The 16,283-nt window shown below is 32.8% G+C and overlaps 1 protein-coding gene across 3 annotated transcripts in view; it reads left to right on the plus strand.

Moving 5' to 3' along the window:
* Positions 1–16,283, plus strand: part of LOC118187997 (uncharacterized) — a 192,460-nt gene that overhangs the window by 140,008 nt on the left and 36,169 nt on the right. For all 3 annotated transcript variants that reach the window (XM_035358318.2, XM_035358322.2, XM_085809039.1), the window contains exons 6-7: positions 1,681–1,740; positions 3,831–3,914. In XM_035358318.2, coding sequence (XP_035214209.1) covers positions 1,681–1,740; positions 3,831–3,914 — 144 coding nt within the window. The remainder of the gene's footprint in view (positions 1–1,680; positions 1,741–3,830; positions 3,915–16,283) is intronic.

Genomic DNA, 16,283 nt, shown 5'->3' on the forward strand with positions numbered 1-16,283 from the left:
GTGGCTTAGATATAATGATAAATATATTCTAAATAACATACAGTTTTGAATAATCTTGAAAACAAAGACAATTACTGCTTTTTAAAAGACGGGAAGCTCTTGGTAAAAATCAACGTTGTTATTCGCAGAAATATGAAGGAGAACGTACAATACTATTTAGGTTTCTTATGAAGCTGCTACTATCTTAACACCACGATGCTACTATCTTATGCCAGAACACCCCGTAAACCTTACATTCATCTTCAGATCACATTCACTTCATCTGTACTCTTTTTATACATTCTATTTGTTTTTTAAATAATGGCCATATTGTTGCGTAGGTACGAATTCGTAATGGATTGAATGCCCACAGAATCGATGATAGATTGATAAAATTTATTTTGCCGAAAGAAATACGTTACAGTTCTGTAATTTTCCACAAAAATACTCGTACAGCTCTTCTCTGTATCACACAGAACAATCAGTAGTTATATTTCAAACTACTAAGAACTTTAAACACAACGCAAAGCAAAGCGCATCTAAAGACTGAAGCTCACACGGAGATATCTCAATACTCCGAAGTCGACTTTGGACTAAAAATCTCAGAAAATGGTGCTCCCTTCGTTCTTATATAGTTTTCTAGCACCGATAAATCTTTAATACCTTCCGTTACTCGAAATTATTGGAAGGCAGATACGTTTGAAGTTATATGTAAGGGCCAGATACATATAAGGACCAATTACAGCTATACAGAGACTGGAACCAAATCGCTTCACACGGTTGCCAAGTTTTACGAATTTCTCGCCAAATTTGGCGACAAAAATTAGTCTCTAAGACCATCATTGGCTTGGCGATATCTCGCCATTTTAAAGAGATAGTCATTTACTTCACTTTTGAATAGACTTGATCCTGTAATCTTATTTTTCCGGCAGGGCTTCATTTTTTCGGGGCACTTCCTGTTATATTACACAAGACATACTATAATTTCAAGTATAATTTCACTAAAATTACTTACATGTATACAAAATTCGTAACACTTAAATAACACACATAAACAGATTAAAAAATAAACAATCTACATGATATGTGTATTTCTATGAATTTTAGGAAAAGTAATATTTGTTATGTTTATTGTTCATTAATGTTGTAAGAGTGTAGAATGCAGGCAAATAAAGTACCCGGATATAAAATCCCAATAAAATCATGCAAATGATCTAAACAAACGAATATTTAAAATTAAGAAAAACACTAGCCTCATTTTGGCGTAGATTTAAAATTAATTCCACTTAATTATAAATATATATCAAGCGCGATCAGAACGCAGGTTCCTCTTCTTCTGGAGCAAAAATGTTCGGCAACGAAGGGAGGATCAATGGGCGCATTTATGTAAAAAATAATATGCGGAGCAAAGGGCACTTTATTCCGCCCATTTGCTTATTCATTTTAAATGCTTTACTTGTTCAGAATTTAAAAAGTTTTCAGCAAATTTTCAGTGTTGTTATCATTTATATTTTGCAGGTTTGTGTAATTGATGTAATCTTTAAATAATAATTAATATTTTAATACATTAATTTTCTATAATGAATGTTGTTGAAGTTGATAGAAACTTCAAACTTATGTTCTCCCTTTTATTATTCAAATCTTCTGTTCTCATATTTATTAAAAATGACAAAATATTAATGATTGAATTTTCATTTACAGGAAGCTGATCCCTTCTTTTGCGTTCTTATAGCAACGGATATCATTATTTCTGCTCTGAATGTAAGTGTAGTAAATGTTATTGTAGCAATTATGATAACGAAAAATTAGGCGGTCTTTTAATCATAGCATTAGTAATTTTTAATTTAATGGTACCATCTGAGTGTACGTGGAATTTCCTAAATCACGCATTAACACAGTGAACTAAATTTAAAAAAAATTCTATTTAATAGAAGAGAGATATTATCTTAAACAAAAAGGATCTTTGTTTTTTATTCGGTCTTCTGTGCTTAATGTCACTCAGATTTTCAAGCTTTTCCTAATCACTACGCAAATAAGTAGAGCATTTATCATCTATCTTTTTGTATTAGTCCCGTGCGTATTACTTGTTGCCACTACCATTAAAATAAATTTCAGGTCCATTGTTTTAAGAAGATGGAAAATTAAATCTGGCTTTTATATCTAGCTAACCAGCACATCCGTGAAATGGAGAAATTGTATATGGTACCAAGATGCAGTTATTCACAGCTTTACTAAAATCTGCTTTGTAAATTTTACTTTCATTAGCATTAAGACAGATTATGTTAGTTACATCAGTGAAATTTTAGACTTGATTTAATTTTTCTAATCTGTATTATGTATAAAATTTCGTTTAAAAAACCGTTGTATAGCTGTTAAATGTATGGAAAACTATTAAATACATTGCTATAGAATATATTAAATGCAGTTAAATCGAAGCTTTATGAATTTAGCTGCAAATATCTCTACAGGGTGGTTCAAAATTATATGTAAAAAATGTGAAAGCAGGTAGAGGGAACCTAAATAAGCAAATTTCGTACAGGAACGTGTGTGTGGTAATGCAGCATTAAAGCGCTAGAACGTAAAGCAGTATGAATATCAGGAAACCGAAAAGACAAGTAAAGAAAAAGAAAAAAAAATCTGAAATGTTTCAGATTTTAAATTACGTCCAAAGGGGTGTTTTTTTAGCGTTTTATGTGTTACTTTTCTTATTAAATATCGTATTCTTTGCACTTAAACCGTAAAATTTAGTTCAACAGCAATGTCGCAAAATAATTTTAAAATGAGGATATCTTTAGGATTTCCGATACACAGTTCCGCGTGCTGGAGATAAAAAGTCCCCCCGCGGTAGAGTGTTGCCATTGCTCGCTTTTAAATCGTTAAGTTTGTTAATCAGAAATTCGTTAAAGTTTTACAAAATATTAAATCGATAATTCCAAATTTCAAATTTGGGCTTTCAGATGCCCATATTCGCAGTATGATTACGTCATTCAAAAGTGGATGGTTCTAGGTACCTTTGTTTTATCACAATGCGAGAAACATACATACATTTATGCTGACTCTTCATTATTTAATTTCTTCAAATATAATACAGGGCTCTAATATTTGGTGGCATTAATTTGAAAAGTGATACTCCGTTTATAGTGATTCGACGCAAAGTGCCAAAACGAATACAATAGTTCTTCAGGCACCCTTTGGACTAAAAATATTTTCAATTTACAATAGATGCTTGAAACAGTGGTCACCAACAGCGATACAAGATTCACAGCTGCGGCGCATAGATCGGCGTATATTAGAAAAGACGTCAGGCATGTCGAGCCTATGTCCTGCAGCAACAGACAACCGGGCAACAAGATCTGCATATGTGACGGGACTCTGGTACACGAGGCCTTTAATAAAGAAGAAATTTAAATAGGTTAAATCAGGAGAACAAGGTGGCCAGGAAACTTGGCCCTCCCCGTCCTATCCAGATGATTCCTGACGTTCCGGCTGAAGTGAGCTGTGGCTCCATCGTGCTGGAACCACATTCGTCTGCGAGCAGCTGGAAGAACATCGACCAAAATTTCAGGTACGACCTCCCTGTAGAATCGCTCCCTATACATTCTTACCTGCTGAACGCGGCATTACCGCACGCACATTCCTATACGAATCTGTTTGGTCTCCTATACCTGCTTTTAAAATTTTGACATATAGTTTTGAACCACCCTGTGTAGAAATCACTTTATAACTCACTTTATTCTAGTAAAACGGTTATGAGATATTACTTCATAACCATTTAACTTAACGAATTTTCTCTTGGTACATTTTCCATTATGAATACCAAGTATTGTAAACAAGTTCTTATATTTATTTAGGTATATTGCGTTCTTTGCGTGACTTCTCAATACCAAGAGTATTCAACTGCCCAAGGAAGACCCAGGCAAATCATGGTGGAAGATGTAAGTTGCAAAAATTTTCGAAGTATTTTTATCTTTTAAATTTGCAAAGATTTCCTAAAAACTTCTTCGGACATTTTTATTTCTGAAAGATAATTGGTTCATTCAATAAATTTTGCACAAGGAAATTTATCTCTAATAATATTAAAAAGGGCATTCTCACGTCAGAGAAATTTCTAACTTGAGAAACATGTCACTTCAAAAATAATTTCTAGTAAATAAATGTTTTTGTGTAAAGTCGAAGCTTCAAACTTACGCAAATAGGCATCTATAAGCAGAGGTGATATTAAACTTCAGTAGAACAGAAATCGTTACTAAACTTTTCTAAGTTTACAGGACCGAATGTTAAAGGCATCTTTAAATTTTCAATAGAATCTAATTAGTCACGTAAAGAACTAAAAAAAGATTAAGAAGGTGCAAGCATATTCAAATTTTTAGAGGAAAATGTGTAGAGACATTTGGTTATTTTAAGCAGGGGACGTGAAAAATGAGCAGTGCCCTCACTGGGACTCGAACCTGGACCTCTCGACTACGCGCCTAATGTGCTACCATTACACCACGAAGGCATGTAGAAAGGAGGGAGAAAATACCTTATAAATGCACCGAGTACATCAAAGTCCTACTTGCTGATGCATTTACAATAAGCATTTGTTCACAAGTAATGAGTTACGCGTGGGATTGCATTCGGCCGTGCTTTATATTAAATGCTTACACTTTTAAATTTCTACCATCAAATGTTGATACGTTCATGTAAGCCCTGAACTGACATCTCCATCGGACATTGTCAACCTTGTTTAGTTTCCGACAGATATCTTTAAATGTTCCAGTCGTTCAGAATTAAAAAAAAAAATCAACAAGTTTCCGAGGTCATTATCATTTACATTTCCTTAGATTTGTATACTGAATATTATCTTTAATAAACATTATTTTAGTATATTAATTTTTTGGTAACGAGTATTATTATTGGTGCTAAAAACTTCTCTATTAGAAGATAAACTTTTTATGAGTTGGCTGCAAATAAAGAATCATTGTCATTAAATGGAGACATCATCATTCTCCATTTAATAACAGTTACTGTTACGGAGAAATGTGAGCTCTTTACGTTAAATTCTGATTGAGATAAAGCTATCATCTGGCAATCAGCAGATGATTAAAAGAAAAGGACCCCATATTCCTTACCAAAACCAAAGAAGTATATGGAAGTTGTCAAAAGTTTAATAGCTAATTCCTTATTAACGTAACCATTTTAAAGGTTCATCAGCGGCCAGGCATTAAAATGGCACTCAATACTTGTAGTTTAACCTGGATTCGGTTCCAGGCGAACGGGCTGGCTGTATGGGCGTTTCGTACTTTTCCCCATGTCTAACATGTATACGAGCCGTTGCTCTTAAAATCACATCCACAAAGGCATCCCTTCCCTTAGGCAGGTAGCCCTAGCGTGCTTTGCCATAAACAAATAAACCAAACCAGCCACCTTAGAGAAAAATCACCAAACTTTCAAAATACGTTAAGGTCTGACAGCCATACACGTAACAATAGTTCAGATTTAGCAAGCAACGTAGATCTTTTCAATTTGCCTGCCTTTATCTTATATTCCAACGACTTAAATATAAAAGTAAAAATATTCCTCATTCTTTCTTGCGTTCTCAAATAATTATGCGAATATTTATTTACAACATTTAAAAACCTGAAAAACGCATGTCTGAGACGTTATCGACATGCGATGATTTGCAGGTGCTTTGTTTTTCACCACGATGTTTTTGACGAAAATGTTTTAAAACTGAGATATTTTTAAGAGTTTTATTTTCGACGACAATGTTTTGTACTACGATGCTTTTGAACTGCAATGTTTTCTTGCTTTCTTTTCTCCCAAGACGTTTTGTATGACGACGTTTTCGCCTTGCGTTGTTTTTTCCGCAGCGTTTCCATGCGCGATGATTTCACCAATAACCCATTCGGATATAACTCAAAATCACGGTTAATTCAGGCGCAATTATAAAAGCAAAGGAAAAAGTCATAACCAATATTGAAATTAATAAAAATGTATTATTATTGGCAATTTATTCGTATTTTCAAGCATTTTAATCTAGAGAAAATGTTTATTAAGTAAATTAAACAAATACTAAAACAAAAACCTATTCAGTACAGAAATAGTACACTGTAAATAATGGAGAATAAACATAATTAAGAAAAAAAGGTAAGTTAAAAACTGCATTAAAGAGAAAAACTTGCAAGAGAAATTTGGCTATGCATTGAGTTTAAACTTGTGAAAAAATGTCCGTTAACATACCTGGATTATTGATAAAAAGGTTTTTCTGCAATAATCCAAATATTCTAACAGATTTTTTTTATGCACGAATTTTTTCACGATCTATTTTTCTAGAATCAATGATATATTCCGCATCACACATAATTAAATTAGGTGCTCCTAAATTACAGCTCCAAATACTATATTTTTGGCTATTAGTGCTGTTATTCCGCACAGTTTTCTTTCCCTCTCCGTATTTTCTATAGGCAATTTTGTTTTACGCTGATGGTTTCTGAATTAATATTTCCATCATTCCACAGCAAACCAACTTTTATTTTAGCAGTTTCCGGTAAATCAGTAGTTGAATGTATATCTTATTCTTTGCACATTTTCATTGCAACAGTTGTTTGATTTATTAATTAAATACAACATAGAACTCCAAAGCTGCCTGCCTAAAGGAAGAATGTCTTCTAGAAAGAAAGAACGGCTCATGTTTTAAGGTAGATGTTGCAGTGTATGTATACTGAGAATTTTTATACTACGATATATTTGTTGCAAGTGGATAAAACCACTTAGAGCTTAAAGCTAACCCTATCAGCATTACTATCGAGAATTAAGATAACAATAACCTACTGATATTCTCGCGATTTAATTAGTTAGATCTATTTATGTTACAGAATTTAGAGGAGAGTAACTTTTATTACGCATTGCTCATTTTATGATATTAATCTTTGTAATTACATTTACCGAGAGTTTACTTACTATATATTTGCTTAAAAAACTTCCTCTTTTTGAAATGCATTAACAATATGGCTTTGTTTTTATTTAAAGAAGAGGATATTTTACGGTCTTCAGCTGCTTTATGACTGCTCGAGTTGATATTCATCTTCGATTCTTACAAAAATAGAGGCGAACCTATTTATCGATTACCTCAAACTTTTATATCAAAATATACCCCTAATTGACGATCTACTGTATAATAAAATATAAAATAGAGGTTCCATTTCAGGCATTTTACTGCTTCTTTGGTAACTAAAATATTATCTACTGAAAATTTTCAGTCATACTTGGGAATTCAGATTTAGAAACTAATACAAACAATTACATGGAAGGAAGAATAAATGCCGCTACGTATTTCCAAATTACACTTCTAGTTGGCAGACATTAAATGCCAGGTAACTAAGATAAGTCTTTAGGCATTTTAAAGTAGGAAAACTGAAAGTAGTACAAAATGTTTTTCTTTCCCTAATAGTACTATTCTACAGTCTAATAGAAGAAATTAAAAACTTTGTACTGTAACATAAATGTTACTAAGCAAAGCTTAATAAAAGAGGGAAGTCTGCACGTTCAAAAATCTCAAATATTATTTTAAGACATGTTCTTACATTAAATGTTTGAAAGTGCGTTCTTTTTTTAACTCGACTTAACGAAACGCAAATTGTAGTTATCTATCATACGTTCGTTTCCTTTGTCAAAGACTTTGTAGACTTTGTCTACTCCAGTTATTGAAGGAGTAGACAAATAATTGTCACAACGAGTCTCTGGACTCAAACATTTAATAATGACAAGCGTGATACTCTGCCTTTATTAATAACAAGAGTGGTATGGCTGTTTGAGCGTATATGATATTTGAGATTAAACTGTTTAATTAAAATTTGGCAAAAATAGCCTTAATTCGACATAAATTTGAAACTAAACTCTATCGTGCTTGAGAGTGATCACAGAAAAGTCCTCTTTCTTCAGGAGCAAGAGATTTAAAAGATTCGTTTAGCCGAAAAAATGTTATTACACAGAGATTAACTGTAAATAATCAGAACAAATTGCAAGGCAAAAATAGGCAAAATATTATCAAATAAAACTCAAAATCTCTGGGCTTACCTAAGTGTGAACATTTTAATAGCGTGAATAAATGCAAGAATACACTGGAATCTCAGTATCTCAACTCTCGGGTCGACATTACGGAATGCCTCTATTTGTACTAAGGTTTTGCTCGGTATAGCGTATTGTATTATAAAGAAAAACCTTTTTACTTTGACACTGCAAAATGAATACCCATTTAGTCAACATAAATTTTTCTCAATGAAGTCTTTCTATCCAGTACTTCCCAACAACAGTTCGAAGTTGCCTTTAATTTCGGAAAGAAAACTTCGGAATATTTGCTGCATCTAATAACTGATAATGATTAAGACACAATAACACGCCGAACAAATACTAATTCAGAAGTCAAACAACAAGAATCGGCGTTATATTTTCAAAATTTTCACAGGATTAGTTTCGATGGTTTTACCGAACCACCATCCTCAGCCACCACCACCATGCATTTTGCGCATTTTTGCGGTTTTGCAGCTGAGGATGGTGGTTCGGTAAAACCATCGAAACTAATCCTGTGAAAATTTTGAAAATATAACGCCGATTTTTGTTGTTTGACTTCTGAATTGATAATGGTTTTACTCCTACGTAAATTATAAATGATAAAGAAATTTTAGCATAAGGCATGCACATGCTCTGAGAAAGCTGGAGTTTATGGTCTCACGCAAAGGACAAGAATGCTGTTCCGAAAGTTCTAAGCTGTAACAGATACCAAAGGCACCTCATTTAGGCCAGCATTCAAGTAAGTGTTCCTAAACAGGTTCCTTCTCAAATGAGGAAAATTCCGAATCAGCAAGCATCCCGCTCAACAGTATTCGATTGGCTGCCTTATATTCCTTGCGCCTTCTATATCATAAAATACCATTAAATGTAGAGAATATCTCGACGCCAGTGTGAAGAGAGTCTTTCTCTCGGCTTCACGTGACGTGCGTTCTCACTCTTTTCAGCCACTATGAAGTGGAATGGAGTGGAGTGGATGAAAAAGCAGTAGGTTTCCTGGCAAGCAGGTCCCTGCATGTGCAGTATTCTTGTCACATTAAGCAGATATCCTTTTGAGATTCCCAAACTAACCGGTAACAAACTGAGGCGCCTTTGTACATCGCCGTTTTCTAACTGAAATTGGTAGAAATTAGTCCTCAGCAGGAATTGTTACATACCTTAGTTATTCTGGAACTCATCGCCACGACACTGTGCATTCCAAAGAAACTACTTCCTTATTTTATATAACAATTGCATAAGACAAACTTCTAACTTTAACTTGCAGTAGTCCCTTAATTTGCAAGCTCCCTTAACTACGTCATTTTCAAATTATTCCATGTCATATGATTCTTACATAAAAATAAAAACTGTAAAGATTTAATCTTGACGGGTAAAGAAGATGCTTGAAGTCATGCCAGAATTTAATATTTATTTTTATTCTAGTTGACAAACAATTTCATAACTAACAAAGATCAAGTGCCACAGTAGGCGCCATCGATGCCGTCTACGATTTTGAAATGATTTAAAAAAAAAAAAAAAAAGACGAAGCAACAGGCAAGCTAGCAAGGGGAAGCAGAAAGCGAACTGCGAGGTGTTCAAGATGAACATTAAATTCAAAGCAATATGAGTTTTATTTTGCAGTGTTCCAATTGACTGCTTAAGTTCGTTTGCAAAATTGTCTGCTTTATTAGTGTTATGTAAGGATTTAATTAACTTGGAAATAAAGAAGTTTAGAGAGATTTAGTATAAGTCGACTTAACATTAGGTTAGGTAATTGGGATACTGCAAAGCATACGAGGACTACTTTCCTAAAGGTTGGAATGTCTTCTCGGGAAGCGTTTTAAGGAAACTGGCCCATATTGACGTTAAACATGAGAAAACTACGAAAATTAAAAATTCAGCTAAGCCCGTTCGTCCAGATTCGAGCCCTGGCCAAACTACCAGTATTCTGATGTCTAAACCACACGGCGACTGGTAGGGTCTATTGAAGGTTAAAAATTTTATTTATATTATTTGTGTCTTACATACATATATGTGGGTATGAGAGAGAGACAGATTATGCACAAAAAGCACACACACACAAAGTACAAAAAATGAGAGATAAACAAGCTTGTAAATATTTTACTGGGCAATCAGTGATTAGTTTGATTAAATATTGAATAATGCAGAAGGTCATTACATCTCTTCTGCATGAACATGAAATTGAATTCTTCAAAAATTATGACTGTAAAACTTATTTTATTGAAAATTCATCCTTATAAACTACTTTGCCATTTTTAGCTTTTCGCAGTTTTTAACACATTAAATGCGAATCGAAATTTAAGCTGTCTGAGAACAGTCATTAAGTTATATGACTGATGAATTATCGGCAGTGTTGATTCCGTGATAATCCGGCAACTGTGTAGGTTGTAATTTGTTGTTGTGATGTGCACGTTACATTTCGGAATTTCTCTTCAGTTATTAAACAGTTGTTTAAAATTCAACGGATGCGTATAGAAAAATAACCCTGGATTTATAAATATCATATTTGTTTTGAAATGATAAATAGTTTGAGAAACGTAGCTGTTTATATTTAAATTGGACCGGATTATTTCATTAGGAGAAAGCCCGCTAAGACTATACTCACTTATGCGTATATTTAAGTTGTAAATTAAAGTAACTAACTATGAACTGAAGTTAATAAACTATTGACTTCATTTATTAATGTAAACTAGAAAAGTATTCCTTCTCCTTTATCACACCAAGTCAATACGTAAAATTGCAGTATGCAAATTAATTTGATTTTTCAAGCTACTTTACGATGTGATAAGCTGCAGTAACTAAGTTTACAGTATAAAGAAATTATTTCCTTTGTTGTAGTATTTAAGCTATAAGCTCTGTTATGTTTTAAGTTATAAGCTACAACTATAAAGACGTTTACGTACATGTTTTTGACATAACTGTCATGAAAAATTTCTTAAACAATGGAACGCGCCTTGGAGAAGCTTGTTTGGTGAGCAATTTTTATTTGGTTTTGGCATATGTTATCAGCTATGCTATCAATCTTAATCTGCTTGATTAAATTATAAGAAGCTTAAAATTTTTCTTTTTAAATTCAGTTAACTATAGTCACAAAATAAAAAAAATCTTGAGATTTTATCGTAACAGCAGATTTACTTTTTAGCCCTTTTTCAAAGACATCTAAAATATTCACATATACATAACAATTTAATTAATAATTTACCGTTTGTTATAAAATGCAAACTGTAAAACAGCTAACATCGATTATTATGAAACGATACTTGAAGAAAATTTATACTGATGACGAAAATGGTGTAAGGCAAAGTGATTCTCCTTTTGATAAGAAATCTGACTACTTGAATTATTTTCTTGATGTTTCTGAAAAGGTAATTACTTGTAACAAAATGTTGATATTGATTATAAGTCGATACTTTTACTAAGTTCAGGGAAGTTTTCTTTATTTTATCTTATCAGATCTGTCTAAGTTTGGAGCATCCTTATATTAAAAGAATTAAAATTCTCTTAATATTCTCATCTTATGTTACAAAGCCAATAATCTAAAAAATTGGTTAGCTTAGAACTGAGCTTAACTAAATTATTGTAAAAAATTTGGCACTGATAGAAAAAATGTACTTTAACAAGAACTATTAAACTATTAAAAGTTTAAAATTAAAAAACAAAGACCTTGTTTGCATAATACTAAATTTTATTAATTTTTTGAAATTAAGGCATTATTTCCATAATCTATTACCACAATTAATCAGCGTTGCTATATTGTTAGGTATATAAATTTTAAAATTTAATTTCGATTACGTTTCACTCTTTTTCTACTTCGTACCGTCCTGTAAAACAATATTTCATTTCAATGTCCTAAATAATTTCTCAGAATATTTGATTTTAATATCAATGAAAACTGGTTTTAAAAGAAAACTATACAAATTAGACAATTTAATGCATTAATCATATGAATTAAGTTTATTTGTAAATCATAAAATCTGGTTAAACGTTAATTCCTTTAAAAGCCCTTAATATATTTCAAAATATATTTCAAAATTCTACTTTCTTTTGTATGCGTTTTAATAGAGGAATCCTGATTTTCCTATTCTAGAAATTACTGCTCGCCATAGAAATATCATCGGGAACATTTGCACGAGCTGGAAGCGGAACGTATTCCGGCACTAACTTAAAAACAGTATAAATTTATTATTTCGGTTTCCCACTGAATTTGAAAGCTCGCTAATATTCGCTAAATTTGCAAGTATTTTACCCATTAAACTATTCGTGTAACTTGTGATTGTTCTTTATCCTTTATATTGCTAAACTATGGAATGAATTCGACACTTTGAAGGTAGCAGCACCCAGTTAGTTAAACTGTAAAAGATTTTGTTCGACAGAAATTAGAACTCGCTCTATAACCTTACTATGCATTTACCAGTTAAGCTTAAGTATTAAAACCTGAACTTGCTTTACTATGTATTGAATCCTTATACACTTACATTAAAAAAATCTTAGAAAATACTTGCGTGGCAGTTCTACTTAAAACGCAAGTCTCGCTTTCGAAGTAACAGCAGTAGGAACACATACGCTAGTTCCACTTCTGACATTCCTGGTAGCATTAGGGGAATACCTTTTTAGTATATATCGTAGACTGGTAGATACATCGTTTTGGATAGCTTGAATTATTTAAAAGTGTTCTCTCTGTAGAATAATATAGATAAGAGAGAGAGAGCAGCAGGATCAGACGTTGAGAAATATGGATAAGGCGCTTGTAATGTAACAAACTTCTATTTCTGATCAAATAAAAACTGATTTTTTTTTGCTTGAATGTCTTCTGTCAAGATACAGCATCGTGATTAATAATCGACATAAGCTTTAACTCTGTTTGCTCTAAAACACGAACTACGCTGTACCGGATGTCGTCTCTTCGTAACATGTCTTGCGTACAGAGTATGGTAACTCCTTTTGAGAGCAAAATTAAACAACTGGAAATTTCGTACACATGACGTTTCCGAAAATTATTTAATAGAAGAATATTTCTCATTAAGTAATTGTAAGAAGAGCTGTTCCTCCCTGTATACCTATCGCAGAATATGAAATTTCTGTTTTGCTCTAAATTTGGAAAGTAAGAGGCATATTACAACACAATATAAGAGCGCATACTTTTTGGAGATAATGGCTAATGTAAAACGGGATTTATATGCCACAGTAGAGAAAGGTTTAAACATATTTTTGATATTTTTTAAAAAAGTGAATAAAATGGAATTGTATTACATATTGTGCGTGTCTGTGTTAATGGCATTGTGCAACTCAAGCACGGTGCATTGTGCCAGTGTCGTTTGTAGCGTTTAATTTCTCATTTTGCTGGACCTTCTGCAAAATTAAGCATTAGTTGAAGAGAAATCTGCACATCTGAATGTCGGAAGCTTCCAAGATGCAAATTAAGGAGGCTACTAAACCTTTTTTTATTTCCAATGGCGGGCACTAGCCATTATAGGCGTAGGCCACTACTGACGCCGGAGCCGCTGGTCACTTTATTATATAGGCCACAGTTAGCTCCTATGAAGGGCCATCCATGCCTTCTCCCGAATTCGAACCCGGGCCCTTCGGTACCATATTCCCATCTGGGCGTCAGAAGCTACTAAATTATAGTTAACTTGTAGAGACATTAGGTATTTGTTTGGAAGCAGGAGTCATGAAAAATGAGCAACGTCCTCGCCGGGAATAGAACCACGGACTTCTGGAATACGCGGCCAGCGTGCAGACCACTACACTACGAAGGCATGCTAAGAAGGCGGGAGAAATGCCTTATAAACTATCGTTTAGTAGTATGCTATAGTATAGTTATATATATGCTATAGTATAGTTATATATATGCTATAGTATAGTTAGGCTAGCAAACTATATCTAACTATTGAAGACATTAGTCACTAACTATGGATCCAACTTCAAAAGTCTGTTTCGAACTCTAATTTCAGACATGGGTATATATTAGAATATTCTCGGAGATAAAAGGCGCAAATTTTCTAATCAGTTTTATTTTAACTGTAATTTTGACTTAACACATAATCTTAAGTATTTTTGAAGTACGTGCAAATTCCAGTTTACTGTATGACTATTTATGATGAGCAATGAAGTATTTTTGAGTCACTTGAAACTGTGCTTTCGAACTTAGCGAGAAGATTAAACGTAGAAACTAAAGTAATTATGCTATCATTACTGTGCTAACAACAGTTAAGTCTTGCAATTAACTAACAAAGTTGCATGTGCCATTATATAATCTCCTACTGACGCAATTTCCGCAGAGTTCTTAACAGGAAATGAAATGTACAGGGTGTTAACGTCAGCTTCTTAGCATATTTAATTATACTCCAAGAAATCCAAATCTAATATGGTTAAGGCAACTCTAAGCACTTAATTCAAGATAAAGGGCAGGATATCAAAAGAATTAGTGTAATATAAAGTTATTAGAACAAGGTAATGTCCTTTAACGTATTTTGCTACTTACAATTTTCAGTTATCATTACTTATATTATTAAGCAAACGTAATCTCCATAGCAGAAAAATAGTATTAAAATATTTCAAATTATAGAACTAACTTGAAAAAATCTGAAAGGTTTCAGATTTTAAATTACGTTCAAAGCGGCGTTTTTTAAACGTTCTATGTGTTGCCTTTATTTATTAAATATCCTGTTCTTTGCATTTAAAGCATAAAATTCAATTCAGTAGCAATGTCGCAAAGTAATTTTTAAAATGTATATCTTTAGAATTTCCGATACACAGTTCCGCGTGCTGGAGATAAAAAGTCCCCCCGCGGTAGAGTGTTGCCATTGCTCGCTTTGAAATCCTTGAGTTTGTTAATAAAAAATTCGTTAAAGTTTTACAAAATATTAAATCGATAATAAAACAAATTCCAAATTTCAAATTTGGTCTTCCACATGCCCATATTCGTAGGAGGATTACGTCATTCAAAAATTGATGGCTTTATGTACCGTTGTTTTATCACAATGCGAGAAATATACATTCATTTATGCAGATTTTTCATTATTTAATTTCTTCAAATATAAGGCAGGACTCTAACATTTGGTGGCAACAGTTTGAAAAATGATACGCCGTTTATAGTGATTCGACGCAAAATGCCAAAACGAAAACAATAGTCCTTAAGGGACAAATCCCCTTTGGACTAATAATTCATAATTCAGAGGCTCAAAATTAATAATTTTATATCAATATCTAATCATGAAAACTATTAAGCACTATAGTGGAAAGAGGGATCATTTAAATGCCATAATATAGTACACTTGCGGTGCATAATAAAGGATTCGCTAATTAGTAATCCTGGAAATCCTATAATTGTCCTTAACTAGACACAGCCATAATAGAAAGCACTATGACTAACTCTTAACTAAATGAGGAGAATGCTGTGTCTATTCGATCCCCAAAACTCGCTTAGAAACTTAGCAAATGAAATGAACATGTTTTTCTCTCATTATTACCTATTTAAATACACAAGTAGTCCTTGCAGTCATATTCCTCATGCGTTAAAAGGCACAGTTTAGAACAAATGCGCAATAATAGTAATGATAATAATATACAAGTAAACGCCTGAATTCATTACATATTTCCATTTATATATAAATTTTATGCAATAATATAAAACTTATGCCATAAAATGCGCTATCAAATTGATTTATGTCTATGCCAGTTGATAGATATGTTTATACCAAATTTTCAGCACATTAGGATGCCAACGTAATTAATCGTATTCGAGAACGGTGATAAAACTAGACGTTATGAATTATTCAACTTTGCTTTCGGAACGTTATCAGTTTCAAATGAGAGATTTAGGATAATAGTGGGCATTAAAGTGATCTAATATTTCTGAAGTTCGAATGTTAATAGCAGAAATTTTCGGAAAAGCAAGAAGCTGCACTGTCGTGCAAAAGAAAAATCTTGTAAGCTGAACAGTAATATATTTGTGACTATTTCTCAGTTATTAGATATGCATATTATGTAAAATTTGATATGTATTTTAAATAAGCTCATTAAAATAAGAATTGCTCTTGAGATGTGCAAAAAAAATCAGATTATTTTATTTAGGAAATGAGAGGGTTATACTGAACCTCAAAACCTCAAGAGACCAAAACTAAATTTCATCAACTCCCTTATTTATTAGTCCAAAGGGGCTTTGTCCCTGAAGAACTATTGTTTTCGTTTTGGCATTTTGCGTCGAATCACTATAAACGGCATATCATTTTTCAAACTGTTGCCACCAAATG

The sequence above is a fragment of the Stegodyphus dumicola genome, chromosome X2 (assembly GCF_044657685.1).
Source record: "Stegodyphus dumicola isolate Sdum_Otavi_A_Nest chromosome X2, ASM4465768v1".
Lineage (NCBI taxonomy): Eukaryota > Metazoa > Arthropoda > Arachnida > Araneae > Eresidae > Stegodyphus > Stegodyphus dumicola.